General features: G+C 45.1%; 1 protein-coding gene across 3 annotated transcripts; it reads left to right on the top strand.

Annotated features, from left to right (window-relative positions):
• On the top strand, nucleotides 1-25,794 carry HEBP1 (heme binding protein 1). 3 transcript variants are annotated; one of them, XM_028491039.2, is made up of 5 exons: nucleotides 1-143; nucleotides 8,936-9,074; nucleotides 11,072-11,252; nucleotides 19,386-19,494; nucleotides 22,790-23,522. In XM_028491039.2, the coding sequence occupies exons 1-5, from the start codon at nucleotides 66-68 to the stop codon at nucleotides 22,901-22,903; spliced, it is 621 nt and encodes a 206-aa protein (XP_028346840.1). In that variant the 5' UTR covers nucleotides 1-65; the 3' UTR covers nucleotides 22,904-23,522. The 3 variants fall into 3 exon arrangements, with proteins under 3 accessions (XP_028346840.1, XP_028346841.1, XP_007125883.2); XM_028491040.2 differs by lacking the exon at nucleotides 22,790-23,522 and adding an exon at nucleotides 24,918-25,081 and having other exon boundaries at nucleotides 2-143; XM_007125821.4 differs by lacking the exons at nucleotides 19,386-19,494; nucleotides 22,790-23,522 and adding an exon at nucleotides 24,918-25,794 and having other exon boundaries at nucleotides 3-143.

The following is a 25,794-nucleotide window of genomic DNA, read 5'->3' as shown; positions in this document are numbered from 1 at the left end:
AGCTGACGCCAGCCGCAGCTGCCACCCAGCTTCTGCCCGCACATCCAGAGCGCCGCGGCGACACCATGTTGGGCGTGATCAAGAACTCGCTGTTTGGGAGCGTAGAGACTTGGCCTTGGCAGATCCTGAGCAAAGGGGACAAGGTAGGCCCACAGGGCTGCCGGGGACCGGAAGGGGGGCCGCGCCCACCGCACCCTGTTCGCGGCTGGAGCATGGACAGGTGGGGCAGGAACGTGCCCGGGATTGTGCGTTCTGGCGTCTGCCGTGGCCACGGCCCTCCGATGCCCAGCGCTTGGACTGGGAAGGAGGGGAGTAGGAGGTCGGGTGCAGCGGAGCGAAGGGCTCTGCTGGGAGGAGGGGAGACAAAGAGGCAGGATGGGTTTGAGGGGAGAATCCCAGCTTACCGAGATGGACTGCGCCTCTTGAATGCATTCGTCCATTTAAACATTCCAAACTTTATGAATATTTGTTCGCTGAGAGGCCTTCGGTTGCAGGAAAGACTGGAAAAGTGCTTGTCCTTAGGAAACTCCCAGACTGTCCTTGGTGGAGAACTGAATATAAAAGAACAAGATCTGCGCTGCGAAGGAGGTAACTGTTCAAGGCCCGGAGCGCAGGGGAAGGAGCAGTCCGTTCTGCCGGCGGGTGATAGTGGGGCCTGCGCAGAGGAAGTGCCGGCAGCTAGGCCTCAGGGATGTGCAGGAATGCACAGAGACAAGAAGAGCCCTGCAAAGGCCCAGAGCTGTCAAATGGCTTGTTGGTCTATGGGAGTTGGACGCCTAGAATACAGGATGAGGAGGGCATCATTGCAGTTTTCCCCCAAATTAACATTAGTGCTCACCCAGGCAAATTGGACTGCCCCCTGAAAACAAGAAATCTGCCACTAGAAGATAATCTCCTTGTGGACAGGTACTTTGCGCACCTCGCGACTGTATACTCAGCTCCCTGCCCAGTGCTTCTTCTGTTAAAGGACCGTGTTGTCTGGGGGGCCGAAGTCAGGTACCCATTACATTGATCATCACACAAAAACCCTCAACTAGAGTCTGGACTCTTCAAGCAGCTATAGCCAGAGGCCTGTTACTTCATCTGTCTATATCTGTTTCCTTAGCCTTATGTAGAATAAGGACTTTAGCCCTGATCAAAGGTGACCTATTCAGGTGCCTACAAGCAGCCAGGCACGTAATGAAAATGAGTGACAAACTATAAGGCACGGTGCGAACTGAGGCAAGTTGGAGACAGAGAACTCAAGTCCCCATCTGCAAAGGGTAATTCCAGGCAGTTGTCACGCAGTGATGTGAACCAGGATTGCTGGTTTTTTAAGGAAAACCAGCAATCCAGACTCTTCATGTGAAATCTCTAAATTTAAAATTTATTCATTCAACAAATAACTGTTGAGTGGGCCAGGTACTCATAGGCAACGGGGATAAAGCAGTGGACAAAACTGGCAAAAACCCCTGTCCTCATGGAACTTCTCTTTTAGTGACTAATGAACAAGTAAGTCAAATATTTCATGTATCAGGTGGTGATCAGTGCTGTGGTCAAAAATAAAGCAGGGAACGGGGGGAGGGACTAGAGAGTGTTAGGGGTGAGGCTATGGTTTTAAGTAGGACAACTGTGTCCGTTTTAACTGTTACAAATGTTTGTAAACCCTGCGGGTCAGGTAGGCAGGAGGATCTGTCTGTGGTGGGATGTCGCCTGTGTGTATACCAATCTGTGGACTCGGCCCGATGACCTCTAGGGTCCTCGTTGGCCTTGACACTTGAGGAATCCACGTGTTACCCACAGCTTGCAGAGAACTTTCCTTTCTGTAGTAGAATTGGGCTCACTTTGTCTTTGGTGTTAACAATTATTTGCAATGCAGGCTGAGGGTCTGGGCTCCCAGTGGGGGGCACTAGAGGGAGATAGGAGGGCAGGAAGAAGGGAGAGGCCCCGGGGTATTTCTCCCTCTCCTTCTCCTCCCTATCAGGTCTCTAGAAGCAGGAGCTTCTCTGGGGCTCCAGTTCTTGCTAGCCAGGCCACCGTGGTTCTAGTTCTCACCAAGTGATCCAGGTATCTGAGCTCAGGTAAAAGATCACCCTCCCTCTACCTCTGTAGGGCGCTTACTAACCTCAGGGTTGCTTCGCTGTCCCTTTTGGGCATCTCGGCTCTTTCATGATCTGTGAAATCAATTCTCTGAATCAAGGTGCCTCTGTTCAGAATACTCCAGTCATTTGGTTTTCTGTTAGCCCCTTATAATACAGTGTCACCTGCCACTGATTTGGTGTCTCCAGGGATAAATGCAGCTCCCTGATAAGCATCTTCCCTCACCATTTGATAAGAATATGGAGGCGGAAGCAAATCATTTGACCTGAATGAACCTCAGTTCTTGCAACTGTAGAAAGGGTATCAAAATATCTTCGCCATCCACGCCCAGAGTTGCTAGAAATATTAAATTGTTTAAGAAACATGAAAATGATTTGTAAACGAATACACCCTACAAATGTAGTAATAGCATTATGCTGGAACTCATTTCAGCTCCACTCTTACTAGCTTCGTGGTCACAGCCCCCTTAACCTCTCTGATGCTAATCATGCGGGAAAGTAATAAGCCACGTCTTATAACATTGTTTTGAAATTTAAAGGAGAAAACCAATTGTAAATTGTTCAACAAAATACCTAGCACATGATTGTTAGCTTTCCCTTAGTTTTCCAGGTGATTTGGGTTAAGTTACTTAACCTCTCAACCACTCTGAACCCTGAAACTGCTCAGCTGTAAGATGAGAATGACAATGCCTTATGTGACAATTAATTAAACAGTCGAAGCTTCTTGTAATCTTTTTTAAAAAAATATACAAATTCAGGGTGTTGTTATTGTGAAGAGAGTCTCTTTCTGAAATGATCTCTCTCTTCCTGGAAGGAGTCTGGGTCAGAAGCCGTTGTTCACTTTCCTGGGCGAATGAATATATTACACAGGGTGCCCCATGTAGCTCAAAGGCAGGCTCAACCAGATGTTCAGGGCTGATTCCAGGCACCTGGTGGGGAGGCCCGGGCTGCTGCGGACCTTATCAGGTCCTTCTGCGTTGCTTGGGGAGGGTGGAGGATGCACAGCTCTCTGTGTGGGGTTGGGTGGGTCTTGTGGGTTCTGAGAGCAGGACTGATATTAGTAATGGACATCTTTATGGGATTTGTTTGCGGCCTGTGCACATTGATTAGGACCCCACTGCCTGGCTTGGAATCCTTACCCCACCTCTTGCCACTGTAGCTTGGGCACGTTACTTAACCTCTTGTTTTCATCCGAAAATGAAGATAAAAACACTTACTTCTTCACAGGGTTGTTTAAAATAATACGTGACACATAGAAAGTACTCAGTTAGGTTGATCATTATTACAATAATTGTTGTTTTCTTATAGCGAGAAAGCTGGCTTCCAAAATCAGCACGTATACCAACCGCAGCAGGTGGCAAGAGAAAACAAACAGCCTCGCAGAGGACCTTGCAAATCTCATAGCAAGAGGCATTCTTGCAACGTCTCTGTCTGGGACTTGAACTTGACCGGGGTTCCCACTGAATGTTGAAAACTGCTATTTGTGGCCACTGGCTGAAATCCTCATCTAGTTACTGACGTAGGAGCACAAGCTAGCTGAATGTGGGGTAAAGCAAGGCCATTATTTTGTTACCCGTAACAAGGAAATGCACTCAAGATGTTAAATTTGAAGAATCACATGCGCTAACAGTGTTAACGTAGGTGCTTTATTTTCTGCAGAAATAGAACTCTATTTAAATTCAGCTCCCTGGAAAATCAGAATAGTTGGTTAATACCCATCTCGCAAAGCTAAATTTTCATAGTGATCCAGTGGTTCAAATGAGAAGTTACAGACATAGATGCTGTGAAAACAGGCAGTACCTGTTGGAGAACCACCTTCAGACAATGTGGCACAACCTTCCTCCAGGATGGATATATATAGTTAGGCTAGGTTCTCATCTCTCCAGCCAGCTATGGCTACCATATTCCTTTTCATTAGAGTAAAGCCAGGCTTCACTCCACAGCCTCCTTTCCCACAAATCCTTATAGAGGGCCTACTATATATATGTGTAAGACGTGGTCTTAGATGCTGGGAGATACAGCGGTACACAATACAGACAGTCCCTGACCCCATGGGGCTTACGATTGCAGTTGGAGATTAAACACACTATTATTCCATTACAATTTCCATTGTAATTATATTCCATTATAATTCCATTGCAATTATAATCACAATATACTATGTTGAGAAAATACAAGGGCCTATAGAAATATCATGGGGAACCTGTTTTAGACTGGGATCCTCTCTGAGGAAGTGACTTTTAGGTTGGGACCTGTTGGGTGAGTGGGGGATTCATTGGGCAGAGACAGGACAGGAATCCCCCAGGCAGAGGAAGAGGCAGGTATGGAGGCCCTGAGGCAGGAATGACCGTGGCATTGAAGGAAATAGCAGAAGGCCAGTGAGGAGGTGCTCTGGGTATGGCCGGCAAAGTAGGAAGAAGCTCAGTGGTGCCTGGACCATCACAGATGAGTTAAGAACTTGGTGAATGACAGCTTTTAGGCGGGGGATTAATTAACGTGGTTAATGTATATAGAATGCGCTGTGTATGTTCCCTGGCAACACAGCCTCATTCACAGCGTTGGTTGCCTCTTATGCTGATGCATCCTAACTGAGCCAGGCCCCTGCTGAGTCCAGACCCATGTGTCCAACTGTACAATGGACGGTTTGCTCATCTGTAACGGGAGACAGATGAACCAATGGATTTGTAAGCGCCCTTCCAGCTCTAGTGTCACCTGTCTTTGAAGTTCATGGGAAGGCAGGATCATTCAGGAAGAAGAGGTAGAGTTAAGCTCAGCCTTAAAGGATGGTAGACTTATCATGGGGGCTGGGCTCCCTGAATCCAACTGGATTCCTTTCTCTGCAGCCGTTCCTTTCTGGCCGTGGACTTTTCTGCCTCGGGGAACAGCTGAGAACATGCTCACTCAAGACCCAGACACACCTGCCAAACCCTATATTTAGATCACAAAAGTAGGTTGAACTAATTTGGGGTAGATGAAATGGCCTTGCTGTCAGATCACCATCATTGGACCAATGGTTCCAAAATCCAACTCCCTGTGAGAGCCCTCAGATCTTCGGAAATCTGGCCCCTGCCAGAGTCTCTGGCCTCCTTTCTTGCCATGCCCTGCTGGACAGTTCTTGCTCCAGTGGCAGTGAACTACTTATATTTTTCACCATCATCATAATGTTCTTCAGCTCTTTGCTTGTACCCCTAGGGTGCCCGCTACCTGAAATTGCCCTCCCTAAACTATCAGAGCATTTACTACATCATATAATTATGAGTAATTATATATATGTCATTATATACATATAATGATATATATATATATATAATTATAGAAGAATTACATAATTCTTCTAACCATCCAACGAGACTGCCCGTATCATATTAATCTCCAAATCTGTAGCACCTGGCAGAGGTTTTCAGTAGATGTTTATTCGATGAATCAATGCATCGGTGACTGAATGTCCAGTTGGATGATCTGTAAGCACCTCAAATTCAGCTTGGCCTACCCAAACTTGTAAACAGACACCCATGTCCCCCAGACTAACCTAGGTGGTCCTCTTCCATACTCCCACACTGCCCTGGAGCACCTCTCCCCTTAAACATATCGTCAGATTATAGCCTGTTTTCCTGGCTACTTCTATTAGACCATGCCTCCTGATGTCAAGGACCATGACTTTCATCTCTTTAGTTGTTGGTTGAATGAATAAAAGAAGGAAAGAAAACAAAGGAGAGAGCCAGCCAGCTCTTTCTCCCGTGAGAATTGGTCATTGGTTTCTTCATTTGTAAGAGAAGGAGCTGCATTGAATGACTTTTGATGACCCTGTTCTGAGTGTGACACGAACCTACAAATGTCTGTCAGAAATAATTACCTCAGTAGCTACAGAAAGAGGTTAAAAAAATACCCAATTCATCCCCTGTGGAGCATAGAGCCTTGTGGCAAGCATTAGACCAGAGTTTGGGGCTTTGAATTCTGGTTCCAGCTTCACCACTCAGCAGCTGTGTGGTCTTGGGCAACTCAGTCTCTCTGGTTCTTCATTTCCTCTTTGGTAAAATTAGTTTTGATTGGGTGAACCTTGAAATTCTGTGACTCACAGAGTGACATTTCTGGAATTTAAAACGTTTTAAGTGGCAAGACTCAGTGGGACCTCCAAAGAAGGCTGGGTCTGGTCTCTACTATGACAGACGGAGCCAGAAAGAGCAAAATACCCCAAGTTTACGTAACACAATTTGCTACTGAAGGCTCTTTGGAAGTGTCAGACTCACTAAGGGGAGGGCCTCATAGCAGTCCTCAGAATTAGTAGGCACAGTGCCCCAAAGTCAAGGCCAATTTGTGGCCTCTCGATTCTTGGTCTGGTGCAATTTCCCCTGCCCCATGTGGAGGGAAGTATATGAAATTGGCACTCAGGGTTTATGTTCAGATTTCCCTGACCCCTTTCTCACTACTCTCCTTCAATTTTGCATTACAAAAACAATAGGTGTTTTTGCATTCTGGGTATAAGATTATAATATTAAGTGTACTTTTTCAGACTGTATAGGCCACTCAGTCCTACCCTCCTCTAGAGATTCATTATATCCCCTTGGAAGTTGAACCTTCAGTCTAAGATGTAGTAGGAAGGACTGTTCGACCAGCCTGGGGCAGCCAGGTCTTCTATCATGTGTCTATTTTTTATAATCATTAGTAAGAGAGGTACCTCCTTAATCAATAAATAAATATCTTTTGAGCATCTAACATGTAAAGCTCTGGGATATAGTTTCTGTCCACAAAGACCTTCTAGCAGATTTTTCAAACTGTACTGGTGTTCCATTACCAGATAGTAAAATCAATATAGATCAAGATTTTTTTTCTTTTAGTGGACTAGACTAAAATTCACTTGAGTAGAGCAGAATAGAAATAAACAGGATAGAAAGAAAAGGCATGTCGCTATGGAGAACAGTATGGAGGTTCCTTTAAAAACTAAAGATATTGGGCTTCCCCGGTGGCGCGGTAGTTGAGAGTCCGCCTGCCGATGCAGGGGACGCGGGCTCCTGACCCGGTCCGGGAAGATCCCACATACCGCGGAGCGGCTGGGCCCGTGAGCCGTGGCCGCTGGGCCTGCGCGTCCGGAGCCTGTGCTCCGCAACGGGAGAGGCCGCAACAGTGAGGGGCCCGCGTACTGCAAAATAAATAAATAAATAAAAAATAAAGATAGAGCTACTATGTGATCCCGAAATCCTACTGCTGGGCATATATCCAGAAAAAACCATAATTCGAAAAGGTACATGCACCCCAATGTTCACTGCAGCACTATTTACAACAGCCAAGACATGTAAGCAACCTAAATATCCATCGACAGTTGAATGGATAAATAAGATGTAGTGTATATACACAATGGAACATTACTCAGCCATAAAAAAGAATGAAACAATGCCATTTGCAGCAACATGAATGGACCTAGAGATTATCATACTAAGTGAAGTCAGACAAAGATATATATCATATGATATCGCTTATATGTGGAATCTTTAAGAAAATGATACAAATGAACTTTTATACAAAACAGAAATAGATCCACAGGCATGGAAAACAAACTTATGATTACCAAAGGGTAAGGTGGGGGAGGGATAAATTAGGAGTTTGGGATTAACATACACACACTACTATATGTATTAAATAGATAACCAACAGGGACCTACTGTATAGCACAGGGAACTATACCCAATATTTTGTAATAACTTATAAGGGCAAAGAATCTGAAAAAGAATATATATATATATATATATATATGTGTATCTGAAGCACTTTGCTGTACTAACACAATATTCTAAATCAACTATACTTCAATTTAAAAAGAAAAGACATGTATCATAATACATCCAGTCCATAAGGGTAAAGTGTTATTTTGTGAAACTTTGCTTCAAACGTGTATGTTCATGATAGGGTGTGGTGTACAAATGTATTTCTTGTTATGGATTGTGGTTTTCTTTAAAGTTTGAAAGCGCTGCCTTACAGTATGTTCAGGAATTCAAAATTATTTCATATGAGACATCAAATGGTGTGGAGGAGGAAGAGGGGTGAAAGAGAGCTGTGTGGGTCTATAGGGAAAGGGTAATGACCTTAGGACAGAGACTCAACACAGAGAGGGGATCACTGCCAAGGAGGAAGGGTTTGGGGGAGAAGTGACAGTGCAGCTGGTCATTGAGGGGCATGGGGGTGTGACTTAGTGAGGCAGATTGGGAAGATGAATTGCATATGGGAGTACAGTGTGAAAAGAACTACTCTGATTCTTCTTGAACTGCAGCCCTTCTACTAGATTGAGGCTAATCTTGGGGCCATAGAGTTTTGTGGGATTGTTGCTGTATTTCTTTGTTTCCTCCTTCGCAATTTTCTCTTCTCTTTTCCTGGGTCTTCTGTTATTCAGAGCTTGGATCTCTTGGCTTGATCCTTTGATTTTCTTTTCTATTTTCTACTTCTTTGCCTTTTTACTTGACTTTCTAGAATATTTCCTTCAATTTTCTCTTCTAGCCTTTCCACTGAATTTTTCCTGTCTGTTATATTTTTAATTTCCCAGAGCTCTTTGATCTCAGAACGGTCTATTTTTATAGCATTCTGGGGATGTTCTCGGTGGTTTGGGTTGTAATATCTTCTATTATTTATCTGTGGATATTAATTATATGAAGTTTCTTCTGCTGTATCTACATCTGTAAGAAATCTCAGAATCTGTTTGTCATGGCCCTTCATTCTCTGGCCTGTCTCTTCCCTGTCACCACAGTTGGGCTCTTTATGGAAAGTTCCTTAGCAGTGTGTGCCTCTGGTAACTGGACTTTCACTGTTTCTAGAGTCATCACAGGTTGCTACTTTATATCTCTTAAGTGCTGCATATTCTCTGCCTCTAGGGAGAGGTCTCCTATGAGGAGAGGGCCTGTGAAGGTGGGAAGTTTGCCACCGTGGAAGTGACTGATAAGCCCGTGGATGAGGCTCTACGGGAAGCAATGCCCAAAGTCGTGAAGTATGTGGGAGGCACCAATGACAAGGGTGAGTATCCCTGAAGGACTGGCTCTGGTCTCATAGGCCAGGGCCGCATAGTCTCACGTCCTCTATGGAAAACACAGGGAGGGACCACAAGGCACCTGTCACTACCTGTTTCAGTGGCACACGAACTTGCTGTGCTCCGTGGGCAGGGAGGCTCTGGGGAGACCCACTGACTTCATGCCAGCCTCCCCCGACTTTGTGGGATCCCTGCTCAGTAGCACTGAGTTCATGCTTCTCTTCCAGGTGTGGAGACACAACGCTGTTTGTTTGTTTCTTTGTTTGTTTATTTGTTATTTTTTAACCCTACAGTGCTTACCATGTCTTTGGGTTGGTAGACTGGGTAAGGTGTGCCCACGATATGCCAGGCCACAGAACAAGGCCAGCTTCTGACATGAGACCTCTGCCCCCAGGCTGGAAATCTCCAGAGCCAGCCCCCCGGTAGCTCAGATTGTGTGGCGATACTGAGGATCAGTGAGTGACGATTATGGAAGGTCCCTGGCTCTGTTCTGGCAAATAAAGAGCCTGAGAATTCTTAGGCTGCTCCCCTCTTAAAGTCTTGGCAGTCCATGGGAATTCCCTGGCGGTCCAGTGGTTAGGACTCGGCGCTCTCACTGCCAGGGGCCCAGGTTCGATCCCTGGTCGGGGAACTAAGATCCTACAAGCCTCGTGGCATGGCCTAAAAATAATAAACAAACAAACAAACAAATAAATAAATAAAAAGACTTGGCAGTCTGTGCTGGCTGCCTCCCTGTTTTTAAAATGAGAGGCCTGAAGTTTCAGTGTGCCTATTAGCATGTAAACCTTATTTAAACCTTATTCAAATACCAATTTAACTCTTTAGCTCTCTAATTTGTCCTGCACTTTGGAATCAGTGCAAACCCAAAATGGGTCAGAACACAAGGTGAAAAAAGAGACAATGTGTTGAATTTTTAGGCTATATCTCAAGTTGATAATTGAGAAAATTAGAAACTAGTATTAACCTTAGTAACATTTACTAGGACCAAAGTAATCAGGCTTTGGACATAAGTTGACCAGTAGGAGGTCAAGAAGAAATCTTTTCCTTCTTGGCACTGTCATAACATTTTCTTTAGAAGAAAATATGTGTAAAAATTATAAACTCATTAAAAAATTTTGAAAATAACAGAACAGCGCCCCTAATCCATCTTTTCTAATATAATCATTGTCGCCTTCGAATGTATTTTTTAGGGCTTTTTAATAGGTTTTTAAAACGTAATCATAGTGTTTGTGCAATACATCCTGCTTCTGTCACTTATTTCATAAGTATTTTACACTGTAGCTAAATCGTCCTGAGCATAACTATTAATAGATAAATCAGATTGCATCACGTGCCTATCATTTACTTAGACATATTCCTATTTTGAACATTTATATGAATCCCAATTTTTCACAATTATAAATTCTGCTGCAGGGAAAATCTTATTACCTGTAGCCTTTTCCGTATTTTGGATTATTTCATTAAAATCAACAATTAGATAGGAAGTAATTAGATACTGATGTATTTACAGTCTTAAATATATATTTACCAAATAATTTTTTCCAGACGAGTTGAATCACTATGCCCTTACCTCCAATATATACAAATAAGAGGTGTTTTGTCTGTGTCTGATGATATGTTTTTTGTTTGTTTGTTTTTGCGGTACGCGGGCCTCTCACTGCTGTGGCCTCTCCCGTTGCGGAGCACAGGCTCCGGGCGCGCAGGCTCAGCGGCCATGGCTCACGGGCCCAGCCGCTCCGCGGCACGTGGGATCTTCCCGGACCGGGGCACGAACCCGTGTCCCCTGCATCGGCAGGCGGACTCTCAACCACTGCGCCACCAGGGAAGCCCTGATGATATGTTTTAATGCCTGAAATACTTATTATAAATTTCAAGAACAACAAATATTGTCTCGGAAGAAGAATGAGACCAGCAGATGGTCCATGGGCCTGAGCAGGTTCTGACTCTAACACCCACGTCCCTCTGTGGGGTTTTGTGTTTTCAGGAATCGGGATGGGGATGACAGTTCCTATTTCCTTTGCCGTGTTCCCCAGTGCCGATGGGTCCCTACAGAAGAAATTAAAAGTCTGGTTCCGGATTCCAAGTGAGTTTCAAAGCAACCCACCAGCTCCCAGCGATGACAGCATTAAGATCGAAGACAGGGAAGGCATCACTGTCTATTCCATGTAAGGAAACGATTCTTTAGGCATACACAGGTAGCACTTGAATCATCTGCAGTGAGCATTTGCATTTATTTTTCCAGTTTTGAGATGGAATTGACATATAATATTGCATTAGTTTAAAATACAACATAATGCTTTGATATATGTTTATCTTATGAAATGATTACCACCATTTAGTTAACATCCTTCATTAAACAAAGTTACAAATTTTTTTCCTGAGATGAGAAATTTTTTTTGTTTTTTACAAATTTATTTCTTTATTTGGCTGCATTAGGTCTTCGTTGCTGCACGCGGGCTTTCTCTAGCTGCGGCGAGCAGGGGCTACTCTTCATTGCAATGCGCGGGCTTCTCATTGCGGTGGCTTCTCTTGTTGCAGAGCATGGGCTCTAGAGCACAGGCTCAGTAGTTGTGGCGCACAGGCTTAGTTGCTCCGCGGCATGTGGGATCTTCCCAGACCAGGGCTCGAACCCGTGTCCCCTGCATTGGCAGGTGGATTCTTAACCACTGCGCTACCAGGGAAGTCCCCATGAGAAATTTTAAGATCCACTCTCTTAGTAACTTTCAAATATACGATACAATGTACAATATTGTTAACTGTGGTCACTGCTGTACATTACAGCCCCAGAACTAATTTATCTTATAGCTGGATGTTTCTACCTTTTGACCACCTTTAGCTAGCTCTCCCACCCTCCACCTCCCCACCCTCCGGCAATCACCAATCTGTCCTCTGCATCTGTGAGTTCAGTTGTTGTTTTTTTTAATTCCACATATGAGTGAGATTATACAGTATTTCCCTTTCTCTGACTTATTTCATTTAGCATGATGCTTTCACAGTCCAGCCATGTTGCTGCAAATGGCAAGATTTCATTCTTTTTATGGCTAAATGATATTCCATTGTATGTATGTACCACATCTTCTTTATCCATTCTTCTGTCTATGGACCCTTACGTCATTCCTACACCTTGGCTATGGTAAATAATGCTGCAGTGAACATAGGGGTGCTGATACCTCTTCAAGCTAGTGATTTCATTTCCTTCAGATATATACTCATAAGTGGAATTGCTAGATCATATGGTAGTTCTATTTTTAATTTTGTGAGGAACCTCCATACTGTTTTCCATAGTGGCTGCACCAATATACATTCCCACCAGCACTGCAGAAGGATTCCGTTTTCTCCTCATCCTCACCAGCACTTGTTACTTCTTGTCTTTTTCATAATAGCCATTCTAACAAGTGTGAGGTGACATCTCATGTGGCTTCGATTTTCATTTCCCTGCTGATTAGTGATGTTGAGCACCTTTTCATGTACCTCTTGGCCATTTGTATATCTTTTTTGGAAAAATGTCTATTCAGATCCTCTGCCCACTTTTTAATCTGATTGTTTGGGTTTTTTTACTCTCGAGTTATATTAGTTTTTTATATTTTTTGGATATTAACCCATTACATATATATGATTTGCAAATAATTTCTCCCATTTAATATGTTGCCTTTTTATTTTGTGGATGGTTTCCTTTTTCTGTGCAGATGGTTTTTAGCTTGATGTAGTCCCACTTGTTTATTTTTGCTTCTGTTGCCTGTGTTTTCAGAGTCAAATACAAAAAAATCATTGCCAAGACCGATGTCAGGGAGGTTACCCTCTATGGTTTCTTCTAGGAATTTTACAGTTTCAGGTCTTATGTTCAAGTCTTTCATCCATTTCGAGTTGATTTTTGTGTATGGTGTAAGATAGTAGTCCAGTTTCAGTCTTTCGCATGTGGCTGTCCAGTTTTCCCAACACCATCTATTGAAGAGACTGTCCTTTCCCTATGGTACATTCTTGGCTTCTTTGTTGTAAATTAGTTGACCATGTATGCCTGGGTTTATTTCTGGACTCTCTGTTCTGTTCCGTTGATCTTTGTATCTGTTTTTATGCCAATACCATACTGTTTTGATTATGATAGCTTTGTAATACAGTTTGAAATCAGGAAATGTGATGCCTTCAGCTTTGTTCTTCTTTCTCCAGATTTCTTTGGCAATTCAGGGTCTTTTGTGGTTCCATACAAATTTTAACATTGTTTTTCTATTTCTGTAAAAAATTCCATTGAAATTTTAATAAGGATTGCATTAAATCTGTAGATTGCTTTGGGTAATATGAACATTTGAACAATATTAATTTTTCTAAACCATGAGCATGGAATATCTTTCCATTTATTTGTGTCTTCTCCAGATTTTCCATTAATGTCTTAATAGTTTTCGGTGTAAAGATCTTTCACCTCCTTGGTTAAATTTATTCCTAGGTATTTTGTTCTTTCTGATGCAATTGTAAATGGGATTATTTCTTAATTTCTCTTTCTAAATTCATATTATTGATGAATTAAGAAATACTGAGTACTGACTTTCTTCTTGAATTTCTTCAGCCTACAGCACACAAACATTTGCACTGTATCTAAGTAAACGCCTTTGCCAGTTGCCAAACTGATTTGGATATAGAGAATATCCCCTCAGCTTAAGCTGAACATCTACATTAGCCACAGCAGGGTTCTGGGAGATTCAGAGAATATCTAAGTCAACCTGTAGTTTGGGGTCATGAGTGTCTGGGGAGCGTAAAGGACTAGAGATACTTCATTTTTACCCCACACTCCCCTTGAATGCCAGAAGGGCAGAGAGCATTTGCCAGAGCCGGACTGCTACCGCCTTAGTTATTCATGGTCTGTGGGCCTTTCAGCAGAGCACATGTGCCTCCTATTATTCTAGTCCTGTTTCCAGGACTTTACTTGGGGTCCAGTTCCCTTGACTTTAGAGAATAACAGGTGCAAGTGGTTGCATGATTTTATTCTTTAGACCTCAACCTCCCTTCGGAAGCCAGGTCTCTTCTAGATAATCAGTGACTCCCCAGTTGTTAAAATCCTCCTGTGTGACAGGAGCCTCCACCTCTTCTGCTCCAGCCCTCATTCAGACTTTCCAGCCTTCACTGCAGAGGCTGCAGGGAAAGCACACTCTATTTAAAGACTACCTAGACTATCTTTTCCCAGGGCTGGGACTAGGGTGAGGAAGCGGGCGCACCTGTTGTGCAAAATTTAAGGAGACACTCAGTCTCACAGTTGTCCAAGTGTATGTAGGGTTGGCCCTGAGAGTGAGCACCTCCTTAAATCTTGAGTCCCAGGTGTCTCAGCTGTCTCATCCTAGTTCCCACTCTGTCCTCTCCATCCTCTTTCCTGTGTCTTGGGAGGCAGCCTGGTGTAATATGATGAACAAGTATATTTTAGTTTGAATCCTGGATGATGCTTGGGAAGTTACTCAGCCTCTATAAGACTTGGTTTTCCCATCTTGTATGGGCTGATAATATAATCTACCTCATAGTATTATTGTTAAAGACTATCTTTCAGTATTTACTGAGATGCTATTTATAAACTGCTTAATGTTTATGACCTGTAGTAGGTTTCAGTAATTCTTTCTCTTTGCCCCTTCTTATTTCATAAGAAATGAGGTTGACATGATTAAATCAGGTCACATAAGACTTCAAGCAGAATGGACTAGTTTCTAATCATTTCTTTTTCCAAACCCAGGCTAATAGCTTGGTCCAATTTTTTTCTTTTGCCTTTAACTTTTTAGTAGGGAAATCTTCAAACTTATAGAAAGATAGAATAAGAAAATGAAACCCTACGTACCCATCACTCATCTTTAATGATAATTAACTCAAGGCCAATTTTGTGTCATGTGTATCCTCACAACTTCAACCTGGTCCTGACCCTAAATTATTTTTAGGCAAATTCCAGGCATTATATTATTTCATTCATAAATATTTCATTGTGACTGCTGAAGACTTTTTAAAAATACAAAAATAATATCTTATTATTCCTAAAATTTTAACAATTCATTACGGTTATAATAACTTTAAATATCCAGTGTTCAGTTTTCTCCTACTAGTTCATAATTTGTTCCTACAGTTTGTTTGAATCTGGATCCAAATAAGATGCATCCATTGCAATTGGTTGGTACATCTTTTAAGCTTTTATTTATCTGTTGATTTTCTCACCACCACACGTTTTCATTTTTCCTTGCTGTTTATGGATCATTTATCCTAGTGTTTCCCACAGTCTGAATTTTGCTGGTTTCCTTACTGTGGCATTTTAACATGTTTCTCTGCCCCTGTATTGCCTGAAATTAGTAGTCAGAACTAGAGGCATAATCAGATTCAAGTTTGAGTTTGGGGCAAGGATATTTCAAAGATGGTTTTGTGTACCTCCATCAGGGGCTCATGATGTTTGCTTGCCTCTGTTTTTGTGATATTAGTGACCTTAGATCACCATTTCCCAGATGCCATGTTTCCTTAGAGGTTGTCAAATGATAATATTCTCTATTTTTGCTTCTTCATTTTTTCGCCAGAGTACTTTGGTAAAGAGAAACTTCCCTTCATCTACTATTTGGTTTCTCTGAGATAGAGTTGTAGAAAAAAGGCCAGATACCTTCTCTTTAGCTTGATGCCTTCTCTTTATCAGTTTTCAGAATAATTATCTCATTTCTTAACATCCTCCAAAGGGGAGGCAGTGTTGATCTCTGGTTTTTGAGTACCAATATAAACATATGAATTCAAACATAATTGATGTGTTTCAGTTCTTTGCAGTTATTTTTCTCACTGATGCTCAAACTGTCCCATCTTTGGCCAGTGGGAACCTCTTCAAGTTGGTTTCTTGGTCCTTTTGACATGACCCTGGTAATCTTCAGTAACTTCCTTGGTTTCTGGTAGGACAGGATATTTCAAGCACATCTTGACATTTCTTGCTCTAGAGCTGGGATTAGCCATTTCTCCAAGGAACCCTGGTTCCTTACGGTGGGAAAGGGAATCTCTTTAAAAGCCACTATTCAAGCCAGGTCTGTTGAAGTTTCCTTTACTGCAACCTAAGCAGAGAGGAAAGTGACAAAGACGGCATCTAGCCTGGCTCAATGAATTTTTTTTAACCTTTTAGCATCTGATCCTAAGTTAGCATCTGTTCATTCCTCAACTAGCCACTAGGTGTCACTGCACAGTCAAGTGTGCGTTTAAAAGTACCTTTCTGCGGAAGGCAGAGTTGATGACATAATAGAAGGCACAAGTACTGTTTCAAATACACAGTGCATCCTTAACTCAGTCTTCCTTTTTTATGACCTTGTGAAGGGATGTCCATTGATTAGCAGTATGTATTACCAATACTGTTTTAATGAATAGAAGGCTATGAAAAATTAACGTGATCAGAGTTTTTTCAGTATTCACAAGAGGCAACAGAGTTGTCCTCACACTTCGATGATGGGTGGCCTCATTCCAGACCGCTGTCCTCCCTCTGTGTTCGATAAAGGCCTCTTAGGTTAGAGCTCAGCCTCCTCGGTGCAAGTCAATGAGACCAACAGCAGGAGAGGTTGGATGGTGTTAACAAGACTTTCATGATCTTAATGAAATGTCTGGGTATAAAGGAAAGAGTTGGAAACGGGAGCTCATTGTCGGGGTGACCTGTGCTCCAAGCTCAGCTCTACCGCTTAATGGCCAGAGGACCTTTGGCATCTCACCGAGCCTCTCTGTGACTCAGTGTCCTCATCCGTGAGATGGGGGTAAGAGTAGCGCCCCATGGGGTTGTTGTGAGGATGAAATATAATATCCACAAGTGCCTGCATGTCGCTAGACATTAGGGAAACACTCAGTGAATGCCAGCCTGTTCTCTTCCTGACTTCACCGCCCTCTGAGAATTAGGTCAAGTTTTACTAGAATTAACAAAAAAGTCAAGCTACTCCCGATACACTGGAGTTCAAACCTGAACTCTAATAATTATGAGTTTTATAACTTTGGGTTTCTGAGCTTCAGTTTTCTCATTTATAAAATAGAACTTAGGACGCAGTTTCGGGAGGGTCCAGTGAGGTTGTGCATGTGACAGCACTTTGTCGGCCCTGAGGCAGCACCTCTAGGGCTGCTGACGTTGCTTCTCTCTCTGAATGACCAGGCCCTAAGTGAGGCCACTAGCAGCTTGGGAAGTTCGGCCTAGAGGAAGAGGAGTTTGGAAGAAAGGGTCCAACTGCTAAGCCTCTAGGGTGTTCCCAGTTGCTGCCTAGGAGAGCTACAGACCAGTGTAGGCCAAGCTCCTAGAGGGTTCCAACGTTCATCTGTATCACAGGAGGTTTGGGCCATGGGTGACATAACACAGCCCTGCCTACTTGGCCTGCTCAGCACCCAAGCGCTCTCGTGTCAACTTCCAGGGGCCTCACCTGACCATCCTATTGAAAATAGCTCCCCTTCCTTTTCTACCCCCTTACTCAGCTTTAGTTCTCTTCACATCACTTACTGTCACCTGCTTTATATACCTATTTGTTCATTTATTTACTGTCCTCTCCCTCACTAGAATGTTCTTGCGGGCAGGGCCTTTGGCTGGTTTCTAAGTGCTCAGTTAAAAGTTGGTGAATAGGTCTTCCCTGGTGGCGCAGTGGTTGAGAGGCCGCCTGCCGATGCAGGGGACGCGGGTTCGTGCCCCGGTCCAGGAGGATCCCACATGCCGCGGAGTGGCTGGGCCCATGAGCCATGGCCGCTGAGCCTGCGCGTCCGGAGCCTGTGCTCCGCAACGGGAGAGGCCACAACAGCGAGAGGCCCGCGTACCGCAAAAAAAAAAAAAAAAAAAAAGTTGGTGAATAAGGGGAATTCCCTGGCGATCCAGTGATTGGGACTCTGCGCTTTCACTGCCGAGGGCACGGGTTCAATCCCTTGTCTGGGAACTAAGATTCCACAAGCCACGCAGCCAAAAAAAGTAAAAATAAAATAAAACAAAACAAAAAGGGGGATTTGAGGGCTCTTTAAAAAATTTTTTAAATTAAAAACAGAAAAGTTGGTGAATAAGTAAATGAATGAAAGTCTTGGACCTTGCCTTCTGCTCTCCTCCCTCAAGATCTCGGCCCCTCCTGATAGCTGCAGCTTCAGCTGTCACTCTTCCATCAGTAACTCTCCTACCTGACCTCCATCCAGCTCCCTTAAACGTCTTACCATTCCTCAGACTCAGTGTGAAGACAAAGGCGAGGCCATTTACACATTCATTCATTCATTCAAAAAAAATCACATCTTCACCGTTCACTTGCTCTGTGCCAGGAAGCGTTTTAGGTGCTGAAAATATAGCAGGGAACAAGCAAAGCGTCTGCCCCTTGAGGTGGGAGAAACATTGTAGTGGGGAAAACAGACAAAAAGCAAATGTCTCGAGAAATTTCAGGACAGTGTCGTTCCAGAGATAAGAAGTGGTATCTGAACTGAAATTAAAGGGAAGCCTATTTCTACTCAAAAATAAGTACATTCAGGACTTCCCTGGCAGTCCAGTGGTTAAGACTCCACACTTCCCATGCAGGGGGCTCAGGTTTGATCCCTGGTCGGGGAACTAAGATCCCACATGCCATGCGGCACAACCAAAACAAAAAAATAGAATAAAATAAATAAATAAATACATGTATACGTACATTCTGGCATAATCTGTCTCAGAGTAAAATGGACAGACGATGAGGCGCTGAAGCCCTAGCCCTGGAGGAATTCAAATACCATCTGAACAGATGTGCGACAATTATGCATGCAACGTTTGTCCCAAGTGGCAAGTTTGGCTGCATTTGACAAATGTTTATTGGGTACCTCTGCTATTTAAGCCCCTCCCCCTCTGAGCGCCCCGCCAGTGATAAGATTCTGTATCTAAAACCTAATCCATCACCATTCACTCCCCTCACAGCTGCTCAGTTGTCCCTTTAGTCTAGTACTTGGAAGGGGCTTCGGTCACTATTTCCAGGTGGATGAACCCAGATCAACAAGGCTAGTGCTGCTGCCTTTTATCCCAAGCTCCCTGGGCAGCATCGCCGTGGAAACCTCCTCGGGTGGCTCCCAAATCAGCATGTCCAAATGCAACTCAAATTCCTTCCCACATCTGACCCCCAGTGTTCTGTCTTCCTAGAGGTCCCCTCCCTCCTACCCATCCCGTTCACACCCCTGCTGACTCCTTCATCTTCCATATCAGTGCTGGCCGAGTCCTAGTCACCTCCTGGCTGTGCCTTCCCCTCCATCCGCACGGCCACGGTCTCATCCCCTCTTGCCTGAACCGTTGCCAAGGCCTCCTTAGTGGTTCTCGTCCCTCCCCATCTGCCTCTTCTGAGATGGCCTTTTGTCTCCGCCAGCCCTAAAGCACAGGACCGATCGCACTACTTCCCCCTGCTGTTTGGCTCTGGCTGTGGGCCTCGCCTGACTCTGCCCGAGGCACGTCCGAGGTTTGGGACCCAGCCCAAGGTAGTAATAAAATAAGAAGGGGGATGGGTGGACTTCGGGTTGGGTCCCCAAATGTTCGGCCAGGCAGTGAAGCCTAGTAAAATGCCTTGTTGTGGCGTGTACCGTGGAGGACACAGCCCCACTCCAGGGGTCCGCCTAGCCTCAGAGCACCCCACCCACACCGCCCAAGCCCCGCCTCAAACACACGCACGTACAATATCCACTCCCAGACCTTCACTCACTCGCCCAGCTCCTCTCAGCCCTTCCCCAACCTCTGCTCATTGGAAGCTCTGTGAGGGCAGGAATTTTTGTCGTGTTGTTCATTGCCGGCATCAGAAGAGACGCTCAAGAGATAGCAGCTTGACGTCACGTCCATAGCGTCCTCCCCTTCATGTTCTAAGTCAGAACCAATCCTTCCCGCTCCCTGTCCCCAGAGCATTGTGTGTGTACCTCCGTTCCGGTGTTTTCTCCTGCCCTGCCTAATCTTTATGTGTGTCTCTGTCCTGACCACTACAGTTAGACCTCGCCGGGGTAGAAAGCCTTCCCCATCGTCTTTACGGCTCTGTGCTCTCGAGCGTGTGTCTCCTGCTTGAGCGATGCTCAACTCCATAAGCCTGGTTCAATCTGATTGAATGAAATGCCATACGGTGTTCAGCTTCTTTCCTGTTGCTGTGGAATTATCAGCTCTTCGTCTTATGCTTCTCCTGCTTTGCACGGGGCTATGTGCGTGGCAGACTCTCCACAAACGTGTGCTGACCCGTTGACTGTGAAAGTTCCAGGCCACGTCGGATGGTCAGGCTCGGAGTCAGTCCATCTCCCCTCTTCCTCGCTGCCTGCCCTCTCCAGGCACTCCCTGAAAGATAACACGTTCTGACCTTGGACCAAAGTCTCCGTCTGTTAATCCGCCTCAGTGACGCCTGCATCACCCACCCCCCCCCCCCCCCCCCCCCCCCCACCCCCTCTTCCACAAGCGTGGCAGACTCTCCACAAACGTGTGCTGACCCGTTGACTGTGAAAGTTCCAGGCCACGTCGGATGGTCAGGCTCGGAGTCAGTCCATCTCCCCTCTTCCTCGCTGCCTGCCCTCTCCAGGCACTCCCTGAAAGATAACACGCTCTGACCTTGGACCAAAGTCTCCGTCTGTTAATCCGCCACAGTGACGCCTGCATCACCCACCCCCCCACCCCCCAACTCTTCCAGACCTGTTTAGACAGTTCCTTCTGTATCTCTGGAATCCAGGGCATGTGTGTCCTTCCTCGGTTCCCATGGTAACCAAATTCTTGGGAATACTGAGCTCTGACTCCTGAGCCCTGGTGGTGAGCAGCTTTGAAGGGGGAGACTTAGACACTTGTTAACAGGCTTGCAGAAATGATGTATAGACGTCCTGTTTCTTTCCTTTGAGAAGCTCAAAGCGCTTTACGAGCATTCCTTAACTCACACTCAGATGTGCCCGTGGGCTTGGAGAGCTGGTTGTGCAGCGTGGTTATCCTCCGAGTGCTGCGTGGAAGCTGAGCCCGGGGAACGAGGCAGCCAGAGCTGGGCCTCCTTCACATCTTAGGGCTCTGCGCCTGGGAGGCTTTGGTTTTCTGGCTTGTTCGTGCGGTTCTGTGATGGGGGTTCGGGTCCGTTGGTCGGACTGGCAGCGGAGAGCGCACGCGGGTGTGTTCCGCAGCTCATCCAGCTTTGCTCGTTTCCCGGTAGAATGCTTCCTTGATGAAGCAATAGGAAAATTTTCATCCTCGATATGAGCATCTTAGTCAGCCTGGGAAAATATATAAAAAGTCACGGGTTTTGTTGTTTTTTTTTCCTGGTAGTGAATTTAAGAATCGCTGAACGATGACATTCTCCGCATCACTCTCTGCCGGGTCTCCTTGGACTCAGGTGGGTCCTTCTCAGTGGCCTTTGCCGAGTCCTCATCTTCCTCCCAGCACCGGGAGACCAGGATTTCTGAGAACAGCCTGCTGACTTTCTGTATGCTCCCCACCTGGGCCTCATCTCCCTCTTCGCTGTGACCATAGCCAGCACCTACTCACGGGTGACGCCCAAGTTTCTGTCGCTAGACCCGTCTCTTTCCCCGGTCGTATCTCTGACTCCAGTTCCTGCCCAAGTCTAGGAGATTTCGCAGTGCCCAGCACACACTTAGGGGCTCAGTAATTGTTGCACGAATGCGTTTCCTCGAGGCACCTTCACAGAAATATGCCGCAAACCAGATGAAAAACCCACCCACCCCTCCTCTCCAAAGGGACTCTTCAGCCCCAAATCCCTCTTCTGCTTGGCGGTGTCAGTTTCCATTCAGAGACTTAACTGGAAGCCCTGGAGGATCCTTGACCCCCTCCACCCCGCCCCCGCCCTGGCCTCTCCCCCGCCCCACGCTCACCTCCCACATTTGCCTTTGTCCAGGCCTTCGTCATCTCTCGGTCAGCTGTTCCTGGCCTCCTGTGACTCCCTTCCCCTCATCCTTCCACGCCCCCACCCCAGAGGGGTCTCTCCAAAATACAGTCTGACCACGGCAGTCCCTTAACTTTAAAACCCCTTCCTGAGTCCATCTTTGCATCTAAGGTCAGGCTCAGAGTCCTTAGCGTGACCTTCAAGGCCCTTTCCAACATGGCCCCAGTCCATCCACTTTGTTTGTTTGAATTCCCACCACTGTGCCTTTAGTAGGTGCTTCAGATTTTATTCTATGAGTGAGTGAAGATGGAGGCCAACAGACTTAAGCGCCCTCATCTTTAGGTCTATCACCCCGAAGACAGCAACTTCTGTCGTTTATCCCAGACTGTTCATTTAGCCAAGAGGTCTAGTATGTGTGTTAGGTGATCAGAATACACCAGTGGACAAAGAGTGACAAAGGTCCCTGCCCTCATGGGGCCTGTATTCTACCAGGGGCCTCAGACCATAAACAATGAAAAACGTATATAGTATGTTAGAATAAATTATATAGTATGTTAGAAGGTGAGAAGTTCTGAAGAAAGAAAAGGATAGGAAAGGACGGAGGGAGGAAAGAAAGAAGGGAGGGGAAAGGAAGAATGGGGAAGGGGAGTGGGGTTACAAGATTGAAAGCATTTTGAGAGGAGGCCTCATTGAGAAGATGAGGTTGTTAATTGAGCCAGTTCTTCATCATTAAGCTCTCTTGCTAGGTTCAGGATCTTACTTTACATCACCATTATGTCTCTCACCTCGGGTGTCAGGGAACTGAACGACTGTTCTGAGCAAATTGCAAAGTAACAACCATAGCTACTGTTTGCTGTGCGTTTCCCACGTGATGGGCACAGGAGGCTGAGGAGTTTGCATGGTTTTCTCTTTTTTAATCTTTACAACAGCCTTCTGAAATTGACCCCCTCATTCCTACGGAACAGATGAAGGACCTGAAGGTTAGAGAAATGCAAGCATTTGCCCAAGACCATGAGCTAGACGGTGGCAGAGGTAGGATGTGAGCACACAACTAGCCATTTTGCCTCTCAACTGATGAATGAAGCTATTTGAGGACCACTCCTTTGGATGTTTGTAGAAACCAGTAGCTTAAAGAGCCACCATCATCGATTTACGCAGCTTAGAAAACAGCTTAGTATCACAGCGTGAGAGGGGGCTGCAGAGGCATTTAACAACTGATCACCCCACCCCCATCCGGCCTCTGCTTCGTTTCAGACAGGTGGTCCTCAATCTATAGACATTCTTCGAAAATAAGCCCAGTGTCTTACAGGCTTTTATTGTCAGAACAATCCTTCCTTAATATTCATCCTCTGCCTCCTAATCCAGTTTTATCTCATTTGAGCCTCAATGAAGCTAGAACTCACCTTTCTCCATCTGCCTTATAATCTTTCTTCAATAGACTTGAAGGACCAAGCCTCCTGTCTCCCAGATTGGTCTCAGCCCTGTCCATGTTCTGTAGCTATTGTCTAGACATAAGAATAACCAACTCCTTAGAGATGAAATCCTGGGTATTTTCAAAGCAGTAACCCTGTAATCAATGTGCTGAATGCTTAGCAAGCATGACTAACCGCTTATAGAAGAGCAAAGCGTGAGTCAGAGAACCCCACCCAAGATAATGCATTTGGCCGAATCTTGGCTTTGGTGCAGATTCGGACCTTTGAGTCATAAAGCTTGTTAGAAATGGGGATGTGTTTGACGCTAGTAAAGATTTTAATGCAGCCCCAGATTTAGAGTGGTATATTTAGGGTAGGTCACAGGATGAATTTTGGAGCGAAGGCAGGTGACGTAAGGAGAGAATAACAGTCGTGAAAAGACAAACTTTATTGCTTCTCTGTCTCCACCTCTGCCATCAAGAGAAGAGCCTGATTTAGGAAAAATCATCTTTACTTACTAGAAAAAGAAGGCTTTCCTGATTCGAGCAGGAGAAGGGATTTATTAGAAGCGATTTCTTTATTTGGGGCATGCTTAAAGCTTGCCTCGGGGCCCTGCCTTTGGTAGCTCTGTTTTTTTTGTCTGTGTTTTAACATCTTTATTGGAGTATAACTGCTTTACAATGGTGTGTTAGTTTCTGCTGTATAACAAAGTGAATCAGCTATACATATACACATATCCCCATATCTCCTCCCTCTTGAGTCTCCCTCCCACCCTCCCTATCCCAGCCCTCTAGGTGGTCACAAGGTAGCTCTGTTTTTTTAACAAAGCTGCTACTTGTCCTTAGAACTGCTCTGCAGTGGGAGAAACATGAGCTCCAGCTCCACCCTAACTCCCTTGGTTCTCCTCCCCGCCAGCTGGCGACAGAGAGCCAGGGAAGAGAGGCGACTGGGGCAGCAGAGGAAGCTAGAGAAAAGGGTAAAGGCATGGCTTTGGGAAAAGTCAGCCTCCCATCTCTTCAGGAAATTTCAGAAAGGGAAGGGAAGCTCACCTTTAGTACCGACTATAGTACTGGTTCTAGACTGGTTCCAGGACCCTCACAGATACCAAAATCCAAGGATGCTCCAGTCCCTTATCTAAAGTGGTGTAGTATTTGCATATAATCTACATACGTCCTTCCATCTACTTTAAATCGTCTCTAGATTACTTATAATACCTATTACTGTAAATGCTATGTAAATAGTTGATGGCACGTGGCAAATTTAGTTTTGCTTTTTGGAACTTTCTGGAATGTTTTTTTCCCCAAATATTTTCAATCTGCAGTTGGTTGAATCTGCGGGTACAGAACACCCCAATGCAGAGGGCCGAATGTAGTGTGTTTCAGGCCCTGCATTAGAGTTTTTTACATCCGTGATTGTAGTTAATGCTCATAACCTATTGGAAGAAAAAAGGAAACATATCCCTGTTTTACAAACGAGGCTCACGCTCAGTGAGATTCAGTCCACCCCTGTAGGAAGGGGCAGATCTGAAATCTTAACAACTAGAGCATGCTTGTCGTAATAAGAGTAGTGAGTGACTCTTTTGACATCCCCCCATCTCTCTGAGACCCTGTCTTTTCTGAACCAGTGACTTGCTCTGTGTCCTCAGGCAGTTTGGCGGTTATGCCAGGGAAACTGACTACGTAGCTCGGGCCGCCCAGCTGCGCACCACCCTGGAGGGTACAGCCACCTGCCGGAGTGACTTCTACTTCTGCACTGGGTATGACCCTCCCATGAAGCCCTACGGACGTCGCAACGAGATCTGGCTGGTGAAGAGCAATGAATAATTGGCTGAACTAGAGCTCGCTGGATGCTTGCATCTGTGCCCACTTCCTCCAGGAGGAAATGAAGTTCCCTGTGCAGCTCCAGTAGGGCCGACTTTCCTTCAGAGCCAATCAGTCACTGCCAATTTCCTGAAATAAGCACCTTCCAGATCCTGAGGCTCCTGTTCTCGTGGAGGGAAATAAGGCACCCACAATACATATGCGTCCTTCTAAATGACTTAGAAAATTCTGTGGTAGACCAGAAAAACCCAGCAGCATTTTCCCAGCTCTCTGGATCCCTAAAAACTGATTTTTAAAAATTATTGAAACCATATTTTTATTATTGAGGAAGAAGTGTGATTTACGTGTGATCTTTCATCTCTGATTCTTATAAGAGCTTTCTTTAAAAAGAAACCGGAAATAAAGATCTTTGACTTAAACAGCTGAGACGAATCCTAAGTGTAGTTATTTTCCAAGATTCCACAGGTGTATAGATACTATTGATGGTGTTTACTGTCGCAGGAATCCTGTGTTTACAGTTCCAAAGTCCTTCAGAATAGAAACCCAAAGATCCCAGGGAAGGAGGACATGCACCCCATGCTTGATCGTCTCTAAACCACAGACACTTACCGCGTCACAGTGATTCCATGCTCTGAAGTTGAGGAAACTGTTTGCAGCTGTGGGCCGTAAAGGGTTCCAGGGACCACAAAGATTAGACCAAGA

This window comes from Physeter macrocephalus, chromosome 6 (assembly GCF_002837175.3).
Source record: "Physeter macrocephalus isolate SW-GA chromosome 6, ASM283717v5, whole genome shotgun sequence".
In the NCBI taxonomy this organism is placed as follows: domain Eukaryota; kingdom Metazoa; phylum Chordata; class Mammalia; order Artiodactyla; family Physeteridae; genus Physeter; species Physeter macrocephalus.
Note: the sequence above shows the minus strand (reverse complement) of the source record. Positions and strands in the feature narration are given on the sequence as shown.